Below are 27,879 nucleotides of genomic sequence, written 5' to 3'. Positions count from 1 at the left end.
GGTTACCCAACCATGATTTTTTAACCCCCGACCCTAATTTTTTTTCTCCACTTCCTACGGAAAAAAAATTAAAAGTCGGGATTTCGATCTCAGACTCCGGATCCGGCCATTAGTTTAGAGTGAAAGACACTAAAAAAATTCTCCCGACCTACCGACCCTATTTTGTCTGGCAATGTACCTCTAAACAGATTTTTATGTTTTGGCCTTATTTCCATTGAATGCGTCCTAGCAAAACTGAAGGATCTGTTTGCGACAGCATAAGTTCAGGTAGCTTTGTCCTTTAATGTCTGTCAAATCAATCGGATACCGGTACACTGTAGTTGACTGTGTAACTTAGAAATTATGCGTGTCTGTAATCTGTACAAGATTCCAGCTTAGCGTTGTGACGTCAGACCATAGTGTCTTGTTCCAGAGTGTCACTAACTATTCATCCTTTCACGATTTCGAGCCCATTGCAGACGATTGCCCTTATGTCTACCTGCCGGCGGAACTGGGAATATTTCCGTTCAAGAAAACCTAATAAAAACCCAACTAAACACAACCACAAACTAATGATATTCGACACAGGTAAACCCGTCATGACGTCATCATAGCCTAGTCGGTATTTATCAATGTGAGTATCAGACTAGTTATCAGCTTAGTGTAATAAATATTGGGAAACAGTCTATTGTTATATTTCTCTATAAGTTTTCTCCCTTAGTTCAGTATAGCACAAGCAAGTCGGCTGATTACTTTTATGTTTACCTCCATATACTACGATATGTTGCGCATTTTTTATTTTATTTATTTAATTTTTTTTTGCGGGGGAGGTGGGTGGTTGCAGAATTTTATATTGGTTCAACTCGTAATATAATGCTTTAAATGGTTATTTGATTGTGAATAGATTATACATGTCTGTGAAAAATGATGTCAGTTTGTGTGGTCACGTTGGAAATTCACTTCTTAAGTAGACAGAAAAAACTAGACGATGATGTGACGTTAACTTATAAATCAGTTTCACAAAACACTTATAAAGTTGATACAAAGAAGACAGAGTACAGATGCACCCACTTCGACAACAACACATTTATCATATCCGGAAAACCCTTAAGTGCATATTAAGTCATTCTATTGTTATGCAATAATGATTACAAGACAAATAATATCCAGTAAGTTCACGTTCCCGGATGTCAAGTATATACCACGTTACGTTTCTCAGAAATAAATCTTTAAATAATGAACTAATTACGCATAATTGAAACTTGGTCTATATATAGCTGTGATGTGTTAACGTGATATCTCTATATGGTTACATGGGTACGCCAGACCCGTTATCTAGCCTCATGATAAATAGGTGAAAATTTTTACTGGATCATAACCAAGCCGGTGACTACTGTACATGCCATCATGTGGCAGTCCAAGACGTCAGTGGTGTTTTTGGTACTTATTCTTTGTTTTGTGGATATAAGGAGCCAATCCTCAACAGAACCACCGACAACAGTAAAACCACAGACTTCACAAAGACCACTGGACTACACTAGTCTGTTTAATGAGGGCCTACAGTTATTGAACAGCACACTGTCGTCCGGCATTTTACAGCAGATCTCTAGTATTACCTCTCTACTTCCGAAAATGAACGAACAAACTTTGGTCAATATTCTCCAACGTTTAAACGTATCTGTCACGAGCTCACAAGTTGACAGTGTCGTCAAATTTGCACAAGGTGCATTTTCCAACTTGACACAAATGCAGAACGCATCCAGTTACCAACCATTCGCAAAATCACAACAATTGTATGGATCTCTTTCACCGGGATGTAAGGCTTCTATGGGTCTTATAGCAGCTGGAGTCACTCTGCGAAGTCAATGGGCATTGCAAAGTACGTAAGTCAAAGTGTGTAAGAAAATTAACATTTTGAGTGCAAACTTCAAAGCAGAAACTGTAATGAACTTAGGAATGTTTCAAATTTCAATATCTGTTTAGTGTTTTTATTAAGCTTACCTATAATAGTGATGTAACTAAACGTTCGCTGTGTCTCTGTTGTTGAAATTCCCTTGTGTATTCCCTTGATTTCTCATTTTTCTAATTTGACCTAAACTTGACATAGACTTGACTAGATTTGACCTAGATTTGTATAGGGGTCGTCTATGTAGCAGGGATGCTTACACTTTCGGAACACCCTTAAAGTTCAATTTGTTATATCCTGAAATTTCCAGTTTTTCTTTAATTGTAGTACACCTTCGATGGTATTAGTATTGACCGAATGTAATTTGAAATATTATCATATTTGATACAAAATAATTGGATATCAATTATATCTACTTGTTAAGCTTTCTGTGTTACATAATGCATTTTTACATTACAATCGTAATGGTTTATTAAATATAAATCAAAACTTTCCTACACTGATAACAATGTTTCACGCAACATAACAAATTAATACAAAATTTATCTTTGATTTTTATCAAAATTTAAGACACTTTTTTATTTCGACCTTTCAACCTACTAATGACCTTGTGAAATAGATATAAATATCGTATTGATATATCCAGAGCAAGATTATGCTCTTCTTCCTAATGTATTATAGATATCACGAAAACAGTTCATTTTATTACAGATTTAGATATTTGATGTAGCCTTCCCTTGGGTAACCATGGTATAAGTCACTAAAATAACTCCAATGGTAATACCACAAAACGTAAACAACTACCATGTACTTATAGGTATTATAGTTTGGAAAATCACAAAAAAGGCATCGATTTCATTTGAATATTCGAGTAAAAAAGATTTGGAATGTTTCTATAACGGTCTTAATGTTGCTTCAAAACATGAAATATCTTATATGCATCTTCAAAATGACTTTTGGTTTCTTTTAGTGATTGACTCTTGGGGGAAACCTTCAGCAGGGATATTGACCGGAAACAGCAAATGGACGGGATCTTTTGATCAATGTCTTGATATAAAACCGGAAGTTCAGGGAGTGACGCCATTCAATGCCGGCTACTGTGGAGCCAATATACCATTTCAAATAAGTGTAAGCCTTATATACATTCTGTAGTGGTGTGTAGATTACTACAGGTAATGTCTTGAAGGGTGCAATATGATTTTATGATATGACAAAATCATCAAGTGAATTTATGGATATGGAGAAAACGGAGTCGACTTAACGTTTTGTTTACATTTTATTTGTTTATTTCACACTCGGTCTTTTCCGTCCAATTTGAGACGAAATTAAAAAAAATAAAAACAAAAAACAAACCAACCAAGTATTCCGTTTTGGTCCACTGATTAAAACAGAATCGTTACAATGTAGAAAGGGTGTAAAATTTGAATACCACCCAAGAATATATTCTTATTAAAAGGCTGAAATAAAATTGTGAATAAATATTTCTGATTTTTGAAAATGATTTAAAAAACATGCTAAGATAACATTATCACAAGGAATGTAATAAATAAACAAATCAATAGAAAAGGAATCAAATGATTGTATCTTCCAAGTCACTTGACCTTTTACAAATTACAGTGATATCTTTGAATTTCTCAACCTATGAAGCAACTCGCAATAATTTCACCGGAATCCCATGCAATTTGTTTCAAAATTATAACAGTAAAATTGCAATAAATCGTCGAGGTATAAGAGAAAATACTCTTTCATATGTGTATATGAAGGGTAAATAAATTCTACTCTAGGGTAGAATATCCCTATCAATCATATCCACGTAATAAATGGTGATCGCTATGCGGACTGTATAAACTGCATGCATGTTAATTTCATTGTGTGACTTTTCTGAAACTTTTCGTTCACTACTTTATTGTAATTAGGAAAAAAAAGTCAATTCCGTTCAGTTATAAAATAACGAAAATTCTTCTGAAACCAAGCATCTCTTTTGTAATAGCTCAGTTTGACCAACCCTAATAGGTTCAATTTCTCATTGTCTTTTCCCCACTGAAACGTTGTTATGCACATAAGCTTATATGAATACTATAACATAGTAAGGTACAAGTTGTGGATTGGTTTGAACTAAATCTTGTTTACAAAATTACTTTGTTCTATCGCTAGGGACATTAACATGTATTGAAATGTTTGCCCTATAAGTCTGCTTGTGTTCTCTGAAAAAAATATTACTTGTGACTTAAAAATATATGGCTTCACATCTATAAACCCATACCGTCTTGAGGGAAGAAATATGTTATTTATAAAATCAGACTGTTCTTATTACTGTTTTCAGGGTCAGAACGTCGCGCTGTACCTCGGCATGTGTGTACCATCCACCTGTACATATTTCGACGTCCTCCACATGGCTGATGCCTGTAAGTATCCTTCTATTACCGTTTATGTGGCTATTTCCGCGGTCGAATCTCTTTAACTTTGAAAAATATCATCACGTTATGGCTGAATGAGTAATATTACTGTTCCTTTTTTGGCAGTTAAATTTTTTTCGCGATTAATGTCGTGACCAATTAGAAAATATTTTTCCGCATATATAACCGGTTCTACGGGGGAAGATATTGAAACGTACTAAATTTAGCGACATTGTTGCAAATGGCATTTCTTTTCTTCTTTATGGTTCTGTTGAATTAATCACAAATATAAGGTTAAGATATGACAAATGAACCACAATGCAATGCTAACTTTCAAATTAAAATGAGTTTGATAATTATCCGTGTTTTGTCAAATTTTCTTAACTACTCTTTGAGTTTGTATATAGGTCGAATATTGATAAATATTGTAGTGATTGATTATCAATTTGGAATATTCTGTATTGAAAAAAATTCTGAAATATTCTCCAATTTGAAATGACAATGTTTGTAGGGAAAATGGCAATAATTTCAATTAAGATTGCAAAATGTTTAAGTTAAAATTACAATTTTGCACGTTTAATTAAACATTGATGCTTATAATTAATATTTTAGAATATTTGATCAAATATAATGCACTTGAATCTTCCATAGCTTTTTTAATGATTTTTTCTCAAACCAATGCGCCACGTCAATGTCTATATTGTGGTGTCACAATGATGTAAGGTTTTCGGGCGATCCCGGATTTTTTCCCCATAGAGGTATGCAAAAAGAACGTAACACTCAGAAGGTTAGATTTAGTATGAACACAAAGTAAAAATAAATTATTGAACAATTTTCTAAATTCAAAAATCCACTATAAATTAGAGGACGACAAACAATATATAGATTAAGAACACGTTTGAACAGCGGACAGATTTGTAAGATCCAAATACTATGTCAGTCTGACCTATTTAAAGTATCACGCCTATATTTCATGATTTTATCCAGCGTTTAGTTGTGTTTGGTTTCATAACAACTAGGTTGTCAACCTACAATCTAAACCTAGTGAATCACGAATGATGTTATTTCACAATCTAAACCTCGACGGTACAAAATGTCGAGAACGAGATATCTAAGCAGGGTGTTGTCTTGATAGGAAGGACACACTATCTAAGTGTATTGTGAAATCAATATAAATTACATCTCAACAGATGAGACATTTGTACTAAAACGCTGAGGTTTATTTACTTTTACCTAGACGATAGATAGTGCATTCAGGTATGTTATGCAAGGCTCATTTTAATTTGTACATACATATGACGCGATTGACATCAATTTTGTCTAAATAAAAATAAGCTGGAAATACAAAAGACACAATGTAACAATTGTGTACGTTGCGTATATGCAGGAAACGCACAGTGAATTGTTAAACAACTCTAACAAATACGGTCAGGTTTCACTAATCACGACGCTTTAATCATTACATATAAAAGAAACATATTTTATGTTTAACGCAGCCAATATTTTCAGTCTACTGCAAAAACACCACAATCGACAATGACAGTGATAAACTGTATCTAGTATTAGTGTCTGTGACAAAGTCTGTGTTTATGTCTCCGCCCGTTAAAGTGTTCAGTGATACTTACCCTGTACATAGGAATCAAAGGTTCAAATCACCGACACAAACTTACTAAGAATTCAAATCGATCAGTCAGTAAGTCAGTCAGTCAATGAATCAAATAGCTTATTTAAGTTTAACGTATATTTACATATCATGACCGTTAACATCAACATGTGAACTGTCAACCAGCTCTTTAACCGAGCTTATTTACAGTCTCAAACTCATTCACAAAAATACGCTTTATTCATTTTATTTTAAAAGATAACACGCATGGATTGTGGAAAAGGATCAAACACAGATGTTTTTTTTTCTTTACAGTTATTTCATTAATACCCGTGGCCGATCTGCCCAGTGCTAGTTATGCCATATGTAAAACCGACATTGAGTATGACACCCGGGCTATTATAGCTTTGTAAGTATCACTTTTATTTCCAAGAATCTTATTTCTACGACATTAATGCTCATCAAAATGAACCTTTCACAAAACATTCTCGAGATCTTGCTGTCATCTAGTTTATTAGGTCATCATCATGGATCTTTAAGTATTTCGACAGATATATGGAAGTAACTGGTATGTCGGAGAACGCTCACTCCTCCGATGAGCTTGGTTCTATTGCTATTAGTAACACATATAATTTTAGTCATTGATTGATGACATAATGACCACAATATCTGATGTTATATCATTTCTTGACTATATAAAAATAATCAATAAATACGCAAGTTTCCAATCAAAGTAGTTGAAGTTGTATGGTCTATAACTTTCGCTCTTTTGGTCATAGTGAAAACTGTTAAAGTGTTATACATAATTTTCTCCGTCTGCCTGAGTTTTAAACTTTCTAATTTTACCATTTTTTATAAAGTTGTAGCACTGGAAGTATTTTTAATTATAAAAGTAAAAAATCTTTTTAACGTGTACACGTGAAAAATAGGCTCGAAAGATGCCGAATCATTCCGAACTCTTCCGAACATCGTCGCGACAATCTCGAAGTAAAACGAGAGTTATGAAACCAAGAGAAAATATCAACATTTTTTCATAAACAAAACATGTGGTCGACCTCATCAGACTCTATCTACAAAGAAAATAATGCTCGCACATTACAATATTTGATACACACAACATTTTACGGTAATGTGTAAATTGGATGTTTCAAATACTCAATCTGTGGAATATACCAGCATGATTTGCTCATATAAGCCAGAAGGAAAACGTAAACAAACACATGTGTGCTTACGCTAGTTACCTGGCTCACCACGTGCAGGTCGTGTCGAACGTCAGTCACGTGATACGATTCGGAATCCGACAAAACCCGAAGTCACTGAACATGGCGGTGATTGAAGGCGCTTTATTCAAAACCAGGAATATATGATTCCTAGATTTCGGCTCTCTTATAGGCCGACATATGCTTTTGGGGAGCTAAATCATCAAGTTACATGTCAATGTTTAAATATCAAATGTTTAAGTTACATATCGTTATAGTGAAATTAGCAGCAATACAACTTTAAATTTTGTTAAACATATTTATCCCCATGGTATGTTTCAGGGTTGTATGTGGGTTCTTCCTAGCGTTGATGATTTTTGCTACGATCTTTGATGTATTCATGGTAAGCCCAGAACTAAAAAGGATATCTAAGGCAACCGCTAGGGAAGAAGATGAGGTTAACAGTAACGCAGGAATATCGCACATCTCTAATGGTATAAACAGGCCGAATGGAGACAAAATTAAGATTGAGATGGACGTTGTGAATGGTCACACCCAAACAAATGGAAGCCATCCAGCATCTATGTACAAACTACATGATAACACGGTTAAACCTATAATCAAAAGACCTTCGAATTATCCAGGTAAGTGTATGTAATTTACAGGTTTGAAACAAATTTATTTCACACAAGGCAATAATACAAATACCAATAATTAACTACCAAGTACAAGACCATTGTTCTGGCCTTCTGTTCTTTCCTGACTAATCGAGACGAATGGTATCCCCCTTGACCGATAATTGATTGGTAAGCCTTATTTCCCTCGATTTTGTTTTCCTTAACTTATGTTCTCAGGGATGTGTGCCAAGTTAGTGTTGTCCTTTTCCGTCTGGACTAATGGTAAAAAGTTGTTGTCTACCTCCCAGTCCGGGGGAGCTCTCGGTGCTATCAATGGGATCCGTTTCCTCAGCATGACATGGGTTATACTCGGACATACTTATGTATTCGCTCTGATGTTCGGGGACTTTGGTAAGTGCTTCATTCTTTTACTCCTTCGTAATTTGTTTACCCATACTCTTAATTTATTTTCTACGTCTTCATATGATTTATATTTTACTACTTCTATCTATCTTTAATTCTTAAGCGTATTAAACACAATCTTTTGTCTCCTTCTTTCCTTATTTTTACTCATTGATTCGTTTATTTTATTCTTTCTCTCTTCTATCTTACTCCAAGTTCTTATTTTTTACTCGTTTTGCCTATTTCCCCTTTTCTTTCGTCTATTGTATTCCATCAGCCTGTTTTACTCTTTCTGTCCTCTGTTGTGGCGCATTTCCTTATATTCTATTCGTTTGTCAGAATAAACATTTTGTTTTAATTTAATTTACTCTGTCATAAGTTAAATCTACTAATTAGTGATCCTTTTTGTATCTTTGTGAGCCCTTCCTTAGTCTACCGAATTCCTTAGTTTTTCAGTCAATTCTTCGGTATACTTGAAAACATCTTAGTTGATAAAAAGTGTGTATGCATCAGGCCTAACCTTGGGTATTGCTGTTGACTCGTAGATTATTGTGTTGTTTGCAAATGTTGGCTAAAATGTTCAAAGAATTGTATATTTCAGTAACTAAGCCCATGGGGTTAGTAAATATTCCATGTCTAAGTATTTACTATAGTGTCTATAACATAACCAAGGAGCGTTTGTTTGACCAGATTAGATTTTACAAAACCATCCACAACGAGTCCTTTTTACCATTGTCATGCAAATGGTGATTGTAAATTGAATATTACAAATATGGCATATATGAAGGTATTTAAATCACCCCAAATACTCCAATTGTTTACTTTTAGGAACAATGAATATGAATCGAAGACTAGATTTTATAAGTTAAATCCAAAAGCTGTATTTAGGGCAAAACATGCAGATTTGTGGAAATGTACTCAAAGTCTTAGATAGTTTTTTTTCTTTCTTAAAGACAGTATTCCCACTATGTTCAGATGACATTATAACATTGAATATGCACATTGGCATCATTTGTGACTACCCATATATGCCATATTTGTATGATATAATCTACAACCGCCATTTACATGACAATGTCAAAAAGGACTCATGTGTATGCCTTTGTAAAATTGAATCTGGTCAAACAAGCTCTCCTTGTCCATGCTATAGACACAAGTAAAGATAATGACTTGTTTATTTGGTGATAGAAATATGTACAGAATCCTGTCGACTTACTAAATTGAAAGGTAATTTTACTTGCATATTTTACCAGAATTTGCACAACAATCTAAGGGTTAAGTCCGATGCAAAGACAATTATCAATTAAGTTTTGTTCAAGTACAACTAAGAAGTGATATATATATATAGGCATACATCAACATTCAATGAACTCGCCGGAGTAAATTTTAGGCTGAGGGAAATAAGGTACAATACACATACGTTATTATGTTGCAGCGAATAAAATTTCGTTTATGCCAAAGATGCTTAAGCGGCTATCGTTTATGGCTGTCGCCAATGCCCTGCTATCTGTGGACACTTTCTTCACCTTAAGGTATTACCTATATATCCTTATTACATTTCCTTTTCAATAGGTTTTATGTTGTGAAACACAAAGCGTTTTCCATCTAATTATACAAACGTTTTACACTAACGTTTGTATTTTTGGGAGATTATTATGTTACGAAATCATGAATAGAAGTAAAATAACAATGATCACGTTACCAGTTAGAGGCCCTAATAACATTTTAGTCAACCTATTTACCAAACACGCAAGTTTGAAGTATAATAACATATAAATGCAAACTGCTAGTATAACACAGTAATTAGTTACTTAGATTGAATAAAAAATTTAGAACTAATTAAAGGATATGTCAAGATAAAAGAGATGATAATGAACGGATTACCATTGGATACTGACTAGTACATCTCTGAAAGGTTTGCTATTTACATCAGTAAATGGGGTTTTATAACATCTTCTTAATTTGTTTAGTGGACTTTTGCTCTCCTACGTCTTTATGAAGGAAATGAAAAGAGAAAGAGGACGAGTCAACTGGTTCATGTTTTACTTCCATCGGTTCTGGAGGTAAGTTAATGTTTCATTCATTATGTTCTGGAGGAGTTAGGTCTGTGGTTCATGCTCTACTCACATGTAAGTGTGTGATACATGATTTCCTTCCATAATAACTGGAGATATGTGTATGTGGGGGTTATGGTTTTTTTATACTCATAGGAATCGGAAGTGTGTGGTTCATGTCTATTTTCATAGGGATCGGAGGTAATTAATTGTGTTGTTCGTGTTCTACATCTGTAGGGCCAGGAGGTAAATCGTATGTTTTCATTTAATATGCTCTAGGTATGATGTTATACTTACGTATTCTATATTCCACTTCCATAGTATGTGGATGCAGTACTTGGACTTCTGGGCGCCAGTTCTAGTTTTATTTTATTTTATTTTTTTGTTAAGGTTAAGTCCGTAACGTTCGCAACTGATACACATGCATGGTTAACCCCACCTTACATGTTAGTGACTGAGCGGTTATTGTTTAGGTTAACCCCACCTTACATGTTAGTGATTGAGCGGTTGTTGTTCAGGTTAACCCCACCTTACATGTTAGTGATTGAGCGGTTATTGTTTAGGTTAACCCCACCTTACATGTTAGTGATTGAGCGGTTGTTGTTCAGGTTAACCCCACCTTACATGTTAGTGATTGAGCGGTTGTTGTTTAGGTTAACCCCACCTTACATGTTAGTGATTGAGCGGTTGTTGTTTAGGTTAACTCCACCTTACATGTTAGTGATTGAGCGGTTGTTGTTTAGGTTAACTCCACCTTACATGTTAGTGATTGAGCGGTTGTTGTTTAGGTTAACTCCACCTTACATGTAAGTGACTGAGCGGTTGTTCTTTAGGTTAACCCCGCCTTACATGTTAGTGACAGCGGTTGTTGTTTAGGTTAACCCCACCTTACATGTAAGTGATTGAGCGGTTGTTGTTTAGGTTAACCCCACCTTACATGTAAGTGATTAAGCGGTTGTTGTTTAGGTTAACTCCACCTTACATGTTAGTGACTGAGCGGTTGTTGTTTAGGTTAACCCCACCTTACATGTTAGTGATTGAGCGGTTGTTGTTTAGGTTAACTCCACCTTACATGTTAGTGACTGAGCGGTTGTTGTTTAGGTTAACCCCGCCTTACATGTTAGTGACAGCGGTTGTTGTTTAGGTTAACCCCACCTTACATGTTAGTGACTGAGCGGTTGTTCTTTAGGTTAACCCCGCCTTACATGTTAGTGACAGCGGTTGTTGTTTAGGTTAACCCCACCTTACATGTAAGTGATTGAGCGGTTGTTGTTTAGGTTAACTCCACCTTACATGTTAGTGACTGAGCGGTTGTTGTTTAGGTTAACCCCACCTTACATGTTAGTGACTGAGCGGTTGTTGTTTAGGTTAACTCCACCTTACATGTTAGTGACTGAGCGGTTGTTGTTTAGGTTAACCCCACCTTACATGTTAGTGACTGAGCGGTTGTTGTTTAGGTTAACCCCGCCTTACATGTTAGTGACAGCGGTTGTTGTTTAGGTTAACCCCACCTTACATGTAAGTGATTGAGCGGTTGTTGTTTAGGTTAACTCCACCTTACATGTTAGTGACTGAGCGGTTGTTGTTTAGGTTAACCCCACCTTACATGTAAGTGATTGAGCGGTTGTTGTTTAGGTTAACACCACCTTACATGTTAGTGACTGAGCGGTTGTTGTTTAGGTTAACCCCGCCTTACATGTTAGTGACAGCGGTTGTTGTTTAGGTTAACCCCACCTTACATGTAAGTGATTGAGCGGTTGTTGTTTAGGTTAACCCCACCTTACATGTTAGTGATTGAGAAGTTGTTGTTTAGGTTAACCCCACTTTACATGTTAGTGATTGAGCGGTTGTTGTTTAGGTTAACTCCACCTTACATGTAAGTGATTGAGCGGTTGTTGTTTAGGTTAACCCCACCTTACATGTAAGTGATTGAGCGGTTGTTGTTTAGTTAAACCCCACTTTACATGTTAGTGATTGAGCGATTGTTGTTTAGGTTAACCCCACCTTACATGTTAGTGACAGCGGTTGTTGTTTAGGTTAACCCCACCTTACATGTTAGTGACTGAGCGGTTGTTGTTTAGGTTAACCCAACCTTACATGTTAGTGACTGAGCGGTTGTTGTTTAGGTTAACCCCGCCTTACATGTTAGTGACAGCGGTTGTTGTTTAGGTTAACCCCACCTTACATGTTAGTGACTGAGCGGTTATTGTTTAGGTTAACCCCCTCTTACATGTAAGTGACTGAGCGGTTGTTGTTTAGGTTAACCCCACCTTACATGTTAGTGATTGAGCGGTTGTTGTTTAGGTTAACTCCACCTTACATGTAAGTGATTGAGCGGTTGTTGTTTAGGTTAACCCCACCTTACATGTTAGTGACTGAGCGGTTGTTGTTTAGGTTAACCCCACCTTACATGTTAGTGACTGAGCGGTTATTGTTTAGGTTAACCCCCTCTTACATGTAAGTGACTGAGCGGTTGTTGTTTAGGTTAACCCCACCTTACATGTTAGTGATTGAGCGGTTGTTTAGGTTAACTCCACCTTACATGTAAGTGACTGAGCGGTTGTTGTTTAGGTTAACCCCACCTTACATGTTAGTGATTGAGCGGTTGTTGTTTAGGTTAACTCCACCTTACATGTTAGTGATTGAGCGGTTGTTTAGGTTAACTCCACCTTACATGTAAGTGACTGAGCGGTTGTTGTTTAGGTTAACCCCACCTTACATGTAAGTGATTGAGCGGTTGTTGTTTAGGTTAACTCCACCTTACATGTTAGTGACTGAGCGGTTATTGTTTAGGTTAACCCCACCTTACATGTTAGTGATTGAGCGGTTGTTGTTTAGGTTAACCCCACCTTACATGTTAGTGATTGAGCGGTTGTTGTTTAGGTTAACTCCACCTTACATGTTAGTGACTGAGCGGTTATTGTTTAGGTTAACCCCACCTTACATGTTAGTGATTGAGCGGTTGTTGTTTAGGTTAACCCCACCTTACATGTTAGTGATTGAGCGGTTGTTGTTTAGGTTAACTCCACCTTACATGTTAGTGACTGAGCGGTTATTGTTCAGTTTAACCCCACCTTACATGTTAGTGATTAAGCGGTTGTTGTTTAGGTTAACTCCATCTTACATGTTAGTGATTGAGCGGTTGTTGTTTAGGTTAACTCCACCTTACATGTTAGTGATTGAGCGGTTGTTGTTTAGGTTAACTCCACCTTACATGTTAGTGATTGAGCGATTGTTGTTTAAGTTAACACCACCTTACATGTTATTGACTGAGCGGTTGTTGTTTAAGTTAACCCCACCTTACATGATAGTGACTGAGTGGTTGTTGTTCAGGTTAACCCCACCTTACATGTTAGTGATTGAGTGGTTGTTGTTTAGGTTAACACCACCTTACATGTTAGTGACTGAGCGGTTGTTGTTTAGGCTAACCCCACCTTACATGTAAGTGATTGAGCGGTTGTTGTTTAGGTTAATCCCACCTTACATGTTAGTGATTGAGCGGTTGTTGTTTAGGTTAACCCCACCTTACATGTTAGTGATTGAGCGGTTGTTATTTAGGTTAACCCCACCTTACATGTAAGTGACTGAGCGGTTGTTGTTTAGGTTAACACCACCTTACATGTTAGTGACTGAGCGGTTGTTGTTTAGGTTAACCCCACCTTACATGTTAGTGATTGAGCGGCTGTTGTTTAGGTAAACCCCACCTTACATGTTAGTGACAGCGGTTGTTGTTTAGGTTAACACCACCTTACATGTAAGTGACTGAGCGGTTGTTGTTTAGGTTAACCCCACCTTACATGTTAGTGACTGAGCGGTTGTTGTTTAGGTTAACCCCACCTTACATGTTAGTGACTGAGAGGTTATTGTTTAGATTAACACCACCTTACATGTAAGTGATTGAGCGGTTGTTGTTTAGGTTAACCCCGCCTTACATGTTAGTGATTGAGCGGTTGTTGTTTAGGTTAACTCCACCTTACATGTTAGTGACTGAGCGGTTGTTGTTTAGGTTAACCCCATCTTACATGTTAGTGATTGAGCGGTTGTTGTTTAGGTTAACCCCACCTTACATGTTAGTGACTGAGCGGTTGTTGTTTAGGTTAACCCCACCTTACATGTTAGTGATTGAGCGGTTGTTGTTTAGGTTAACCCCACCTTACATGTAAGTGATTGAGCGGTTGTTGTTTAGGTTAACACCACCTTACATGTAAGTGATTGAGCGGTTGTTGTTTAGGTTAACCCCACCTTACATGTAAGTGATTGAGCGGTTGTTGTTTAGGTTAACCCCACCTTACATGTTAGTGACTGAGCGGCTGTTGTTTAGGTTAACCCCATCTTACATGTTAGTGACTGAGCGGTTGTTGTTTAGGTTAACCCCACCTTACATGTAAGTGATTGAGCGGTTGTTGTTTAGGTTAACACCACCTTACATGTTAGTGACTGAGCGGTTGTTGTTTAGGTTAACCCCACCTTACATGTAAGTGATTGAGCGGTTGTTGTTTAGGTTAACCCCACCTTACATGTTAGTGATTGAGCGGTTGTTGTTTAGGTTAACCCCACCTTACATGTTAGTGATTGAGCGGTTGTTGTTTAGGTTAACCCCACCTTACATGTTAGTGATTGAGTGGTTGTTGTTTAGGTTAACTCCACCTTACATGTAAGTGATTGAGCGGTTGTTGTTTAGGTTAACACCACCTTACATGTTAGTGATTGAGCGGTTGTTGTTTAGGTTAACCCCACCTTACATGTAAGTGATTGAGTGGTTGTTGTTTAGGTTAACTCCACCTTACATGTTAGTGACTGAGCGGTTGTTGTTTAGGTTAACTCCACCTTACATGTAAGTGATTGAGTGGTTGTTGTTTAGGTTAACTCCACCTTACATGTTAGTGATTGAGCGGTTGTTGTTTAGGTTAACCCCGCCTTACATGTTAGTGACTGAGCGGTTGTTGTTTAGGTTAACCCCACCTTACATGTAAGTGATTGAGCGGTTGTTGTTTAGGTTAACTCCACCTTACATGTTAGTGACTGAGCGGTTGTTGTTTAGGTTAACTCCACCTTACATGTTAGTGACTGAGCGGTTGTTGTTTAGGTTAACCCCACCTTACATGTAAGTGATTGAGCGGTTGTTGTTTAGGTTAACTCCACCTTACATGTTAGTGATTGAGCGGTTGTTGTTTAGGTTAACTCCACCTTACATGTTAGTGACTGAGCGGTTGTTGTTTAGGTTAACACCACCTTACATGTTAGTGACTGAGCGGTTGTTGTTTAGGTTAACTCCACCTTACATGTAAGTGATTGAGCGGTTGTTGTTTAGGTTAACTCCACCTTACATGTTAGTGATTGAGCGGTTGTTGTTTAGGTTAACCCCACCTTACATGTTAGTGACTGAGCGGTTGTTGTTTAGGTTAACTCCACCTTACATGTAAGTGATTGAGCGGTTGTTGTTTAGGTTAACACCACCTTACATGTTAGTGACTGAGCGGTTGTTGTTTAGGTTAACCCCACCTTACATGTAAGTGATTGAGCGGTTGTTGTTTAGGTTAACCCCACCTTACATGTTAGTGATTGAGCGGTTGTTGTTTAGGTTAACACCCACCTTACATGTTAGTGATTGAGTGGTTGTTGTTTAGGTTAACCCCACCTTACATGTAAGTGATTGAGCGGTTGTTGTTTAGGTTAACACCACCTTACATGTTAGTGATTGAGCGGTTGTTGTTTAGGTTAACACCACCTTACATGTTAGTGATTGAGTGGTTGTTGTTTAGGTTAACCCCACCTTACATGTAAGTGATTGAGCGGTTGTTGTTTAGGTTAACCCCACCTTACATGTTAGTGATTGAGCGGTTGTTGTTTAGGTTAACACCACCTTACATGTTAGTGATTGAGTGGTTGTTGTTTAGGTTAACCCCACCTTACATGTAAGTGATTGAGCGGTTGTTGTTTAGGTTAACACCACCTTACATGTTAGTGATTGAGCGGTTGTTGTTTAGGTTAACACCACCTTACATGTTAGTGATTGAGAGTGGTTGTTGTTTAGGTTAACCCCACCTTACATGTAAGTGATTGAGCGGTTGTTGTTTAGGTTAACACCACCTTACATGTTAGTGATTGAGCGGTTGTTGTTTAGGTTAACCCCACCTTACATGTAAGTGATTGAGCGGTTGTTGTTTAGGTTAACCCCACCTTACATGTTAGTGATTGAGCGGTTGTTGTTTAGGTTAACCCCACCTTACATGTTAGTGATTGAGTGGTTGTTGTTTAGGTTAACTCCACCTTACATGTAAGTGCCTGAGCGGTTGTTGTTTAGGTTAACACCACCTTACATGTTAGTGACTGAGCGGTTGTTGTTTAGGTTAACTCCACCTTACATGTTAGTGACTGAGCGGTTGTTGTTTAGGTTAACCCCACCTTACATGTAAGTGATTGAGCGGTTGTTGTTTAGGTTAACCCCACCTTACATGTAAGTGATTGAGCGGTTGTTGTTTAGGTTAACCCCACCTTACATGTTAGTGATTGAGCGGTTGTTGTTTAGGTTAACCCCACCTTACATGTAAGTGATTGAGCGGTTGTTGTTTAGGTTAACCCCACCTTACATGTTAGTGATTGAGCGGTTGTTGTTTAGGTTAACCCCACCTTACATGTTAGTGATTGAGTGGTTGTTGTTTAGGTTAACTCCACCTTACATGTAAGTGCCTGAGCGGTTGTTGTTTAGGTTAACTCCACCTTACATGTAAGTGATTGAGTGGTTGTTGTTTAGAACTCCACCTTACATGTTAGTGATTGAGCGGTTGTTGTTTAGGTTAACCCCACCTTACATGTTAGTGACTGAGCGGCTGTTGTTTAGATTAACCCCATCTTACATGTTAGTGATTGAGCGTTTGTTGTTCAGTTTAACCCCACCTTACATGTTAGTGATTGAGTGGTTGTTCTTTAGGTTAACCCCGCCTTACATGTTAGTGACAGCGGTTGTTGTTTAGGTTAACCCCACCTTACATGTAAGTGATTGAGCGGTTGTTGTTTAGGTTAACCCCGCCTTACATGTTAGTGACTGAGCGGTTGTTGTTTAGGTTAACTCCACCTTACATGTTAGTGATGATGGTAGACATCGCCTTATTGCGCTACATGGGTGATGGTCCTGCCTGGGTGCCCACGGGATTAGAACAGAACTTCTGTGAAGACACATGGTGGACCAATTTAATCTATCTCAACAACTTCATGAAACTTGATAAAATGGTAGGTGCTTATATAATATGTACAAAACAAAATACTCTCACATATTTTTATAACAAAATGACATATCGATGAATCATATCAAATTTTAGGCCATATGACAGTGTTAAAACAGAGTGTGACATTATAACTGTACATTTCTTATTGAACAGTTTGAATTGTTATTTCCTCTTGTGCTCGATTGTATGAGTAGTCAGCACAAAATATTAAATATTTGATTACGAAGATAAGGATCGGAGTGCGCGAATACTTAAGATGTACATTTTTAGGAAAAGTATTATGTTTAGATGTCAGACACGTCATGATTAAATCGACGGGTAGTTAGCAATAAGGGAGAATTTGGACTATGTAAAATTCGATGTGCTCCTCACGTGGTAGGCTGGTCAGTCTTTTCATACGTAACACTGTCTTGACGTCGGAAGCTGGATATAATGATTATATAATATTTTTTTCAGTGTTTTGCTTGGTCTTGGTACCTGGCCAATGATATGCAGTTCTACGTTGTCAGTCCTCTCCTGCTAGTTCCACTCTATTTGTAAGTTTGATATACAGTCCTACGTGGTCAGTCCTCTCCTGCTGGTCCAACTCTATTTGTAAGTATGATATATAGTTCTACATGACCAGTCCTCTCCTGCTGGTCTCACTCTATTTGTAAGTTTGATATGCAGTTCTACGTTGTCAGTCCTCTCCTACTAGTTCCACTCTTTTTGTAAGTATGATATACAGTCCTACGTGGTCAGTCCTCTCCTGTTGGTCCCACTCTATTTGTAAGTATGATATACAGTCCTACGTGGTCAGTCCTCTCCTGCTGGTCCCACTCTATTTGTAAGTATGATATACAGTCCTACGTGGTCAGTCCTCTCTTGGTGGTCCCACTCTATTTGTAAGTATGATATACAGTTCCTACGTGGTCAGTCCTCTCCTGCTGGTCCCACTCTATTTGTAAGTATGATATACAGTTCTACGTGGTCAGTCCTCTCCTGCTGGTCCCACTCTATTTGTAAGTATGATATACAGTCCTACGTGGTCAGTCCTCTCCTACTGGTCCCACTCTATTTGTAAGTATGATATACAGTCCTACGTGGTCAGTCCTCTCCTGCTGGTCCCACTCTATTTGTAAGTATGATATACAGTTCTACGTGGTCAGTCCTCTCCTGCTGGTCCCACTCTATTTGTAAGTATGATATACAGTCCTACGTGGTCAGTCCTCTCCTGCTGGTCCCACTCTATTTGTAAGTATGATATACAGTCCTACGTGGTCAGTCCTCTCCTGCTGGTCCCACTCTATTTGTAAGTATGATATACAGTTCTACGTGGTCAGTCCTCTCCTGCTGGTCCAACTCTATTTGTAAGTATGATATACAGTCCTACGTGGTCAGTCCTCTCCTGCTGGTCCACTCTATTTGTAAGTATGATATACAGTCCTACGTGGTCAGTCCTCTCCTGCTGGTCCCACTCTATTTGTAAGTATGATATACAGTCCTACGTGGTCAGTCCTCTCCTGCTGGTCCCACTCTATTTGTAAGTATGATATACAGTTCTACGTGGTCAGTCCTCTCCTGCTGGTCCCACTCTATTTGTAAGTATGATATACAGTCCTACGTGGTCAGTCCTCTCCTGCTGGTCCCACTCTATTTGTAAGTATGATATACAGTTACTGGTCAGTACGTGGTCCAGTCCTCTTCCCTCTGGTCCCACTCTATTTGTAAGTATGATATACAGTCCTACTGGTCAGTCCTCTCCTGCTGGTCCCACTCTATTTGTAAGTATGATATACAGTTCTACGTGGTCAGTCCTCTCCTGCTGGTCCCACTCTATTTGTAAGTATGATATACAGTTCTACGTGGTCAGTCCTCTCCTGCTTGGTCCCACTCTATTTGTAAGTATGATATACAGTCCTACGTGGTCAGTCCTCTCCTGCTGGTCCCACTCTATTTGTAAGTATGATATACAGTTCTACGTGGTCAGTCCTCTCCTGCTGGTCCCACTCTATTTGTAAGTATGATATACAGTTCTACGTGGTCAGTCCTCTCCTGCTGGTCCCACTCTATTTGTAAGTATTGATATACAGTTCTACGTGGTCAGTCCTCTCCTGCTGGTCCCACTCTATTTGTAAGTATGATATACAGTCTACGTGGTCAGTCCTCTCCTGCTGGTCCCACTCTATTTGTAAGTATGATATACAGTTCTACGTGGTCAGTCCTCTCCTGCTGGTCCCACTCTATTTGTAAGTATGATATACAGTTCTACGTGGTCAGTCCTCTCCTGCTGGTCCCACTCTATTTGTAAGTATGATATACAGTCCTACGTGGTCAGTCCTCTCCTGCTGGTCCCACTCTATTTGTAAGTATGATATACAGTTCTACGTGGTCAGTCCTCTCCTGCTGGTCCCACTCTATTTGTAAGTATGATATACAGTTCTACGTGGTCAGTCCTCTTCCGCTGGTCCCACTCTATTTGTAAGTATGATATACAGTTCTACGTGGTCAGTCCTCTCCTGCTGGTCCCACTCTATTTGTAAGTATGATATACAGTTCTACGTGGTCAGTCCTCTCCTGCTGGTCCCACTCTATTTGTAAGTATGATATACAGTTCTACGTGGTCAGTCCTCTCCTGCTGGTCCCACTCTATTTGTAAGTATGATATACAGTCCTACGTGGTCAGTCCTCTCCTACTGGTCCCACTCTATTTGTAAGTATGATATACAGTTCCTACGTGGTCAGTCCTCTCCTGCTGGTCCCACTCTATTTGTAAGTATGATATACAGTTCTACGTGGTCAGTCCTCTCCTGCTGGTCCCACTCTATTTGTAAGTATGATATACAGTCCTACGTGGTCAGTCCTCTCCTGCTGGTCCCACTCTATTTGTAAGTATGATATACAGTTCTACGTGGTCAGTCCTCTCCTGCTGGTCCCACTCTATTTGTAAGTATGATATACAGTCCTACGTGGTCAGTCCTCTCCTGCTGGTCCCACTCTATTTGTAAGTATGATATACAGTTCTACGTGGTCAGTCCTCTCCTGCTGGTCCCACTCTATTTGTAAGTATGATATACAGTTCTACGTGGTCAGTCCTCTCCTGCTGGTCCCACTCTATTTGTAAGTATGATATACAGTTTCTACGTGGTCAGTCTTCCTGCTTCCCACTCTATTTGTAAAGTATTTCAGTCCTGGTCAGTCCTCTCCTGCTGGTCCCACTCTATTTGTAAGTATGATATACAGTTCTACGAGGTCAGTCCTCTCCTGCTGGTCCCACTCTATTTGTAAGTATGATATACAGTTCTACGTGGTCAGTCCTCTTCCTGCTGGTCCCACTCTATTTGTAAGTATGATATACAGTTCTACGTGGTCAGTCCTTTCCTGCTGGTCCCACTCTATTTGTAAGTATGATATACAGTCCTACGTGGTCAGTCCTCTCCTGCTGGTCCCACTCTATTTGTAAGTATGATATACAGTTCTACGTGGTCAGTCCTCTCCTGCTGGTCCCACTCTATTTGTAAGTATGATATACAGTCCTACGTGGTCAGTCCTCTCCTGCTGGTCCCACTCTATTTGTAAGTATGATATACAGTTCTACGTGGTCAGTCCTCTCCTGCTGGTCCCACTCTATTTGTAAGTATGATATACAGTCCTACGTGGTCAGTCCTCTCCTACTGGTCCCACTCTATTTGTAAGTATGATATACAGTCCTACGTGGTCAGTCCTCTCCTGCTGGTCCCACTCTATTTGTAAGTATGATATACAGTTCTACGAGTGGTCAGTCCTCTCCTGCTGGTCCCACTCTATTTGTAAGTATGATATACAGTTCTACGTGGTCAGTCCTCTCCTGCTGGTCCCACTCTATTTGTAAGTATGATATACAGTTCTACATGGTCAGTCCTCTCCTGCTGGTCCCACTCTATTTAAGTATGATAACAGTTACGTGTCAGTCCTTCGCTGTCCACTCTATACAGTCCTACGTGGTCAGTCCTCTCCTGCTGGTCCCACTCTATTTGTAAGTATGATATACAGTCCTACGTGGTCAGTCCTCTCCTGCTGGTCCCACTCTATTTGTAAGTATGATATACAGTTCTACGTGGTCAGTCCTTTCCTGCTGGTCCCACTCTATTTGTAAGTATGATATACAGTCCTACGTGGTCAGTCCTCTCCTGCTGGTCCCACTCTATTTGTAAGTATGATATACAGTTCTACGTGGTCAGTCCTCTCCTGCTGGTCCCACTCTATTTGTAAGTATGATATACAGTTCTACGTGGTCAGTCCTCTCCTGCTGGTCCCACTCTATTTGTAAGTATGATATACAGTTCTACGTGGTCAGTCCTCTCCTGCTGGTCCCACTCTATTTGTAAGTATGATATACAGTTCTACGTGGTCAGATCCTCTCCTGCTGGTCCCACTCTATTTGTAAGTATGATATACAGTTCTACGTGGTCAGTCCTCTCCTGCTGGTCCCACTCTATTTGTAAGTATGATATACAGTCCTACGTGGTCAGTCCGTCTCCTGCTGGTCCCGACTCTATTTGTCAGTTTCTACGTGGTTCTGTCCTGCTGGTTCCCACTCTATTTGTAAGTATGATATACAGTCCCTACGTGGTCAGTCCTCTCCTGCTGGTCCCACTCTATTTGTAAGTATGATATACAGTTCTACGTGGTCAGTCCTTTCCGTGCTGTTCCCACTCTATTTGTAAGTATGATATACAGTCCTACGTGGTCAGTCCTCTCCTGCTGGTCCCACTCTATTTGTAAGTATGATATACAGACTGGTCAGTACTCGTGGTCAGTCCTCTCCCTGCTGGTCCCACTCTATTTGTAAGTATGATATACAGTTCTACGTGGTCAGTCCTCTCCTGCTGTCCCACTCTATTTGTAAGTATGATATACAGTCCTACGTGGTCAGTCCTCTCCTGCTGGTCACACTCTATTTGTAAGTATGATATACAGTTCTACGTGGTCAGTCCTCTCCTGCTGGTCCCACTCTATTTTGTAAGTATGATATTACAGTCCTACGTGGTCAGTCCTCTCCTGCTGGTCCCACTCTATTTGTAAGTATGATATACAGTTCTACGTGGTCAGTCCTCTCCTGCTGGTCTCACTCTATTTGTAAGTATGATATACAGTCCTACGTGGTCAGTCCTCTCCTGCTGGTCCCACTCTATTTGTAAGTATGATATACAGTTCTACGTGGTCAGTCCTCTCCTGCTGGTCCCACTCTATTTGTAAGTATGATATACAGTCCTACGTGGTCAGTCCTCTCCTTCCTGCTGGTCCCACTCTATTTGTAAGTATGATATACACCTAGTGTCTACGTGACCAGTCCCTCTCCTGCTGGTCCCACTCTATTTTGTAAGTATGATATACAGTCCTACGTGGTCAGTCCTCTCCTACTGGTCCCACTCTATTTGTAAGTATGATATACAGTCCCACGTGGTCAGTCCTCTCCTGCTGGTCCCACTCTATTTGTAAGTATGATATACAGTCCTACGTGGTCAGTCCTCTCTGCTGCTGGTCCCACTCTATTTGTAAGTATGTTATACAGTTCCACGTGGTCAGTCCTCTCCTGCTGGTCCACTCTATTTGTAAGTATGATATACAGTTCTACTGACCTCCCTCCTGCTGGTCCCACTCTATTTGTAAGTATGATATACAGTCCTACGTGGTCAGTCCTCTCCTACTGGTCCCACTCTATTTGTAAGTATGATATACAGTTCTACATGACCAGTCCTCTCCTGCTGGTCCCACTCTATTTGTAAGTATGATATACAGTCCTACGTGGTCAGTCCTCTCCTACTGGTCCCTCTCTATTTGTAAGTATGATATACAGTTCTACGTGGTCAGTCCTTTCCTGCTGTTCCCACTCTATTTGTAAGTATGATATACAGTTCTAGGTGGTCAGTCCTTTCCTGCTGTTCCCACTCTATTTGTAAGTATGATATACAGTTCTACGTGGTCAGTCCTGTCCTGCTGGTCCAACTCTATTTGTAAGTATGATATACATTCCTACGTGGTTAGATCTGTCCTGCTGGTCGCACTTTATTTGTATGTACACAAAGAATTTAGTTTAGTCTGAAGTTTTGTGACGTTAAAAATGTGGTGATGCAATTTTTTGAAATACAAGTAGTTGTATGTTTTACGGCCTGAGGTGTTTGTGAAAGCTCAAGAATAGCAAATCCAACAATCCCTGGTTGTGTAACATTTATCTGTTCAGTCTGACTGGTTTTCAGCTCGAAGAAGATCGGGGGTACCGTCAACGCCGTCTTCCTTCTCGCTGTGACAATAGTATCTGCTGTTGTGTCGGCCCAACATCAGCTCCCAGCCACTCAATTTTCTATCGTACCAAATCCGTAAGTCTTATGTTTATATTAGCTCCATATAAGTCGTATTCAATATCGACAAGATCCCACACCAACAGCCATAATATCTACAATATAAAATCTGTCAGTTAAATGTTAAAGCCCAGACAAACAATTAATACATTATAAAATCTGTAAGTTATACATATTGTATGTCTATATCAGACCCCAGACACACAATTTATCTACATTATAAAATCTGCAAGTCATATTTTTTATATCAGATCTCGGACACACAAATAATCTACATTATAAAATCTGCAAGTCATATTTTTTATATCAGATCTCGGACACACAATAATCCTACATTATAAAATCTGCAAGTCATTTGTTTAAATGAGAGCCCAGACACGCTATTAATTTCTACATTATAAAATATGCAACCGTTATATACTAATATCACGGCCCAAGACACACAATTCTCTCTACATTATAAAATATGTTTAAGTATATACTAATATCAGAGCCCAGACACGCTATTAATTATCTACATTATAAAATCTGTAAGTTATATGTTTATATCAGAGCCCAGACACACATTTCTCTACATTATAAAATCTGTAAGTTATATGTTTATATCAGAGCCCAGACACACATTTCTCTACATTATAAAATCTGTAAGTTATATGTTTATATCAGAGCCCAGACACACATTTCTCTACATTATAACATCAGTTAAGTATATACTAATATTAAAGTTAAGACACATAATTCTCTACGTTATAAAATCTAAAAGTCATATGTTAATATCAGAGCCCAGACATATTATAGTTTATTTTATGGTGAAACGATGATTGTGAATCGCAAACTTCACAATTAACTGTACAATAAAGCTTTTTGTTTACAAACAGTTTATCTGATGTAAACAACTTGTCTATATTAGAATAACGTATTAAAATCAATGAAAGACCTAGGAACGTACGTAGTTGTTTGGATGATTTTAATTTTATAGTTACATTAGAGTATACATTTGATAATTGTTATGATTGTACGCTTATTTCTATTGACGATTATTCCAGTCATGTGGGTGACTATTTCCCTGAGTACTACATCAAGCCATATTGCCGTATGGGACCGTACATTATGGGAATTATAACTGGATATATTATCTTCAAGACTGGAGGCAAATACAAAATTAAACCGGTGAGCCCATTTACACATACCTAGACACACATACATAAAACAAAACTAAGACAAATATAAAATGGTATCGATATCTCATTTGACAATATAGGAATTTGAAGAAAAAGACGCATGACAGGTACATCAATCAATACAAGAACTATTGTAATTGCACGGAGAGATATCTCGTCCAAAGTATTTTCCGAATATGAGGTTCCGTGTTGTTTTACATGCCTTGCAAATACGACAAAAACGCTAAGATATAAAAGTTATATAATTTATTCGATACACAAACAATGTAGAAACAGTTAACAAATAACAGCTTTTAAATGTCAGAGAACGTTGCTTTACAATATATTTTAATTTAAATTCCGCCCGCCTTTCCCACCGCTAGTTATAATTTTATACGTTTCCCATAGATATTTAAGCTTCCAACTTTACAAATGGCTACAAGGCCCGATGTCCTAATAATAAAGAGTTACATACATGTAATCCACTCAAGAGGTGACCCGACTGACAATATGTTGTCTGGATGCCAAAGTGACAGAGATAGCCAAAACACCCCCTTCATATACCCGTAACAGTAACATAAAAGATTAACGGCATCAAATCAGGTTACATTCTCCAGACGTAACTACTACTCGTATGTAACAATGTAAATACACCCGTGTAGAAATAACAATGACCCCACCATTATGTAAGTATAAACATAGAAATTCACTCCTGTCACACTATAATATTCCTTAACTAAATTAGTAATCGTGTTATCAAAACACCATTTTAGAAGATGTCGTGATCAGATCATTTTCTACATTTACAATTCTACACACCGGATTTATATATAAGCACTTAAAATTCACGAAATCAGACACTTCTAAAATATTATACCAATCAGAAATAGAGTGCACTATGGCCATTTGACAGACAAATCGTTTTCTGTTTTAGGCAATTAACCTTTTTATCTGGGCGTTTGTGGCTGCTTTGGCCTGCCTTGTCCTTTACGGTACCTTTGAGGAGTCTAAAGGCAACGCCATGAGTGTGGGAATCGCCGCAATGTTATAACGCTGTCCCACAAAACTTCTGTGTGGGGTTCTGTGTGTGCGGGATCTGTTTATTCATGCGTCCACCGGAAATGAAGGTTTGTGAAATACAATTTTAAACTCTGATTTTCAAATAACATTTTTACAAGTGACCTATTTGTATGTATGCATAAACAATATGCAGGGTAATGTTTGTAAGCTTAATCAATACACTATCGAATTTACTATAATACAATGTGTGTGATACTAACAGTTACAATTTTGTGGTGTTACTAACATGTTACAAATATGTTGGTGTTACTACTGTTTACAAATTGTGGTGATACTACTGTTACAATTTGTGGGTGTACCTACTGTTACAATATTTGTGGAGTTACTACTGTTTACTATAGAGTGGTTGAATCCTCTCTGTTACATTTGAAAATATCTTCCACCTAAGCGTAATCTTTAAAATAACAGAAACAAATATTCCATCACCTTAACATCGATAATTAACACAACAAAATATGTTGGGTTGACATATTCACCATCACTCGGACATCACTCATTATAAACAAATTAATTTTAAAATGTTATTTTATCGCATTTTTGTGTTATTTAATCATTTCAGGACAGTATGTAAATTTTTAAACATTTTCGCGTTTTCTACACGAAACTTTATTTTTGTTATTGATTTCATTTTTGTTTACAATCTTTGATCCATTTTAGGTTTTGTGAACACCACTCTTGTCCTGTGAGCCCGTTTTGTCCCGCTCGGCCGCCTTACCTACTGCGCGTATCTTGTGCATCCGCTCATCATGTTTCTGTATTACAAAGGGTTACGACAGACAATTATCTTGCCACAGATATTGAAATGGTACGTATTATCATTAGGGAACGCGTTGGTCGAGTAGTAAAGATTGCCTCGACATAATTACCTACAAGCCATCCATCATTTGGTTCGCAAGATCGAATCCCAATATGGGGTAAGTTGCCAGGTACTGACCGCAGGTCGGATTTTCCGGGAACTCCGGCATTCCTTCAGTCAAACAAACCTGGCATGTTCCCTTACATGACCATGGCTTGTTGATAGGACGTTGAACAAATAAAACCCCGAAACATCCTGGTATGTATGACCGATCAGAAGATTAATATTCATATGCATAGGGGGTGGGGGATTGATTTTAGTAATAATTACACAGATTTCGTTATAGTAAGTTATAGTAGTATTTTGTTGATAGTAGTAATACAGAACGTCATAGGCACAGATTTCGTTAATAGTAAGCACTAGAGAACGTGATAGGCATTCATTATAGGACGTATTACAGAAGCGTCAAATGGCACAGATTTCGTTTATTCAGTAAGCAAGTCATTACAAGAACGTCATAACTTAGGAAAGTATATGGCACAAATTTCGATAGTAAGTAATTCAGAACGTCATAACAGGCAGTATTGGGCAAGTAACGTCATATAGTAAGTATTACAGAACGTCAGTAGATATAGGCACATATTGGCACAGAATTTCGTTATAAATAAGTATTACAGAACGTAATAACAGGCAGTAGGATTGGGGCACAGATTTTTGTTTATAGTAAAGTATTACAGAACGTCCATAACAGGCAGTATATGGCCACAGATTTTTATAGTTATAATAATTTCCGTTATAGTATTACAAGAACGTCATATGATTTCGTTATAGGCAGTATCCATAGACACAGATTTCGTTTATAGTAAGTACTACAGAGAACACACAGATTTCGTCATAACAGTACAGTAGATGGCACAGGTTTCGATCATAGTAAGCATTACGAGACCGTAATAACAAGCCAGTATATGGCACAGATTTTCGTTATAGTAATTAGGTATTACAAAACGTCCATAAGTAAACAGAACTCGTATATGGCAACAGATTTTCGTTATAGTAAGTATTTAACAGAACGTAAATATGGCAGCCAGTATTTCTGATATAGTAAGCATTAGCAGATAGATGTAAATAGAGAACGTCATGA

General features: G+C 38.2%; 1 protein-coding gene across 1 annotated transcript; it reads left to right on the top strand.

Moving 5' to 3' along the window:
- Positions 1–778: 778 nt before the first annotated feature.
- Positions 779–25,921, top strand: LOC138315161 (nose resistant to fluoxetine protein 6-like). Its single transcript, XM_069255962.1, has 13 exons — positions 779–1,858; positions 2,856–3,013; positions 4,209–4,290; positions 6,200–6,293; positions 7,426–7,727; positions 7,938–8,111; positions 9,538–9,634; positions 10,073–10,165; positions 17,221–17,386; positions 17,839–17,918; positions 23,601–23,720; positions 24,749–24,872; positions 25,797–25,921. Exons 1-13 carry the CDS (start codon positions 1,387–1,389, stop codon positions 25,911–25,913), a joined length of 2,079 nt encoding a protein of 692 aa, XP_069112063.1. The 5' UTR covers positions 779–1,386; the 3' UTR covers positions 25,914–25,921.
- Positions 25,922–27,879: the final 1,958 nt, after the last annotated feature.

This window comes from Argopecten irradians, chromosome 1, assembly GCF_041381155.1.
Source record: "Argopecten irradians isolate NY chromosome 1, Ai_NY, whole genome shotgun sequence".
NCBI classification, from domain to species: Eukaryota; Metazoa; Mollusca; class Bivalvia; order Pectinida; family Pectinidae; genus Argopecten; species Argopecten irradians.
This window is presented reverse-complemented; position numbering and strand designations above follow the sequence as displayed.

What these genes read in the sequence shown, in the direction of transcription:
- LOC138315161 (XM_069255962.1), top strand. Translation starts at nt 1,387, where the DNA reads ATGTGGCAGTCCAAGACGTCAGTGGTGTTTTTGGTACTTATTCTTTGT. An exon ending in TCTGATGTTCGGGGACTTTG is followed by an intron (nt 8,112 to 9,537) that starts GTAAGTGCTTCA and finishes ATTATGTTGCAG; the next exon opens with CGAATAAAATTTCGTTTATG. An exon ending in TTTTCTATCGTACCAAATCC is followed by an intron (nt 23,721 to 24,748) that starts GTAAGTCTTATG and finishes CGATTATTCCAG; the next exon opens with TCATGTGGGTGACTATTTCC.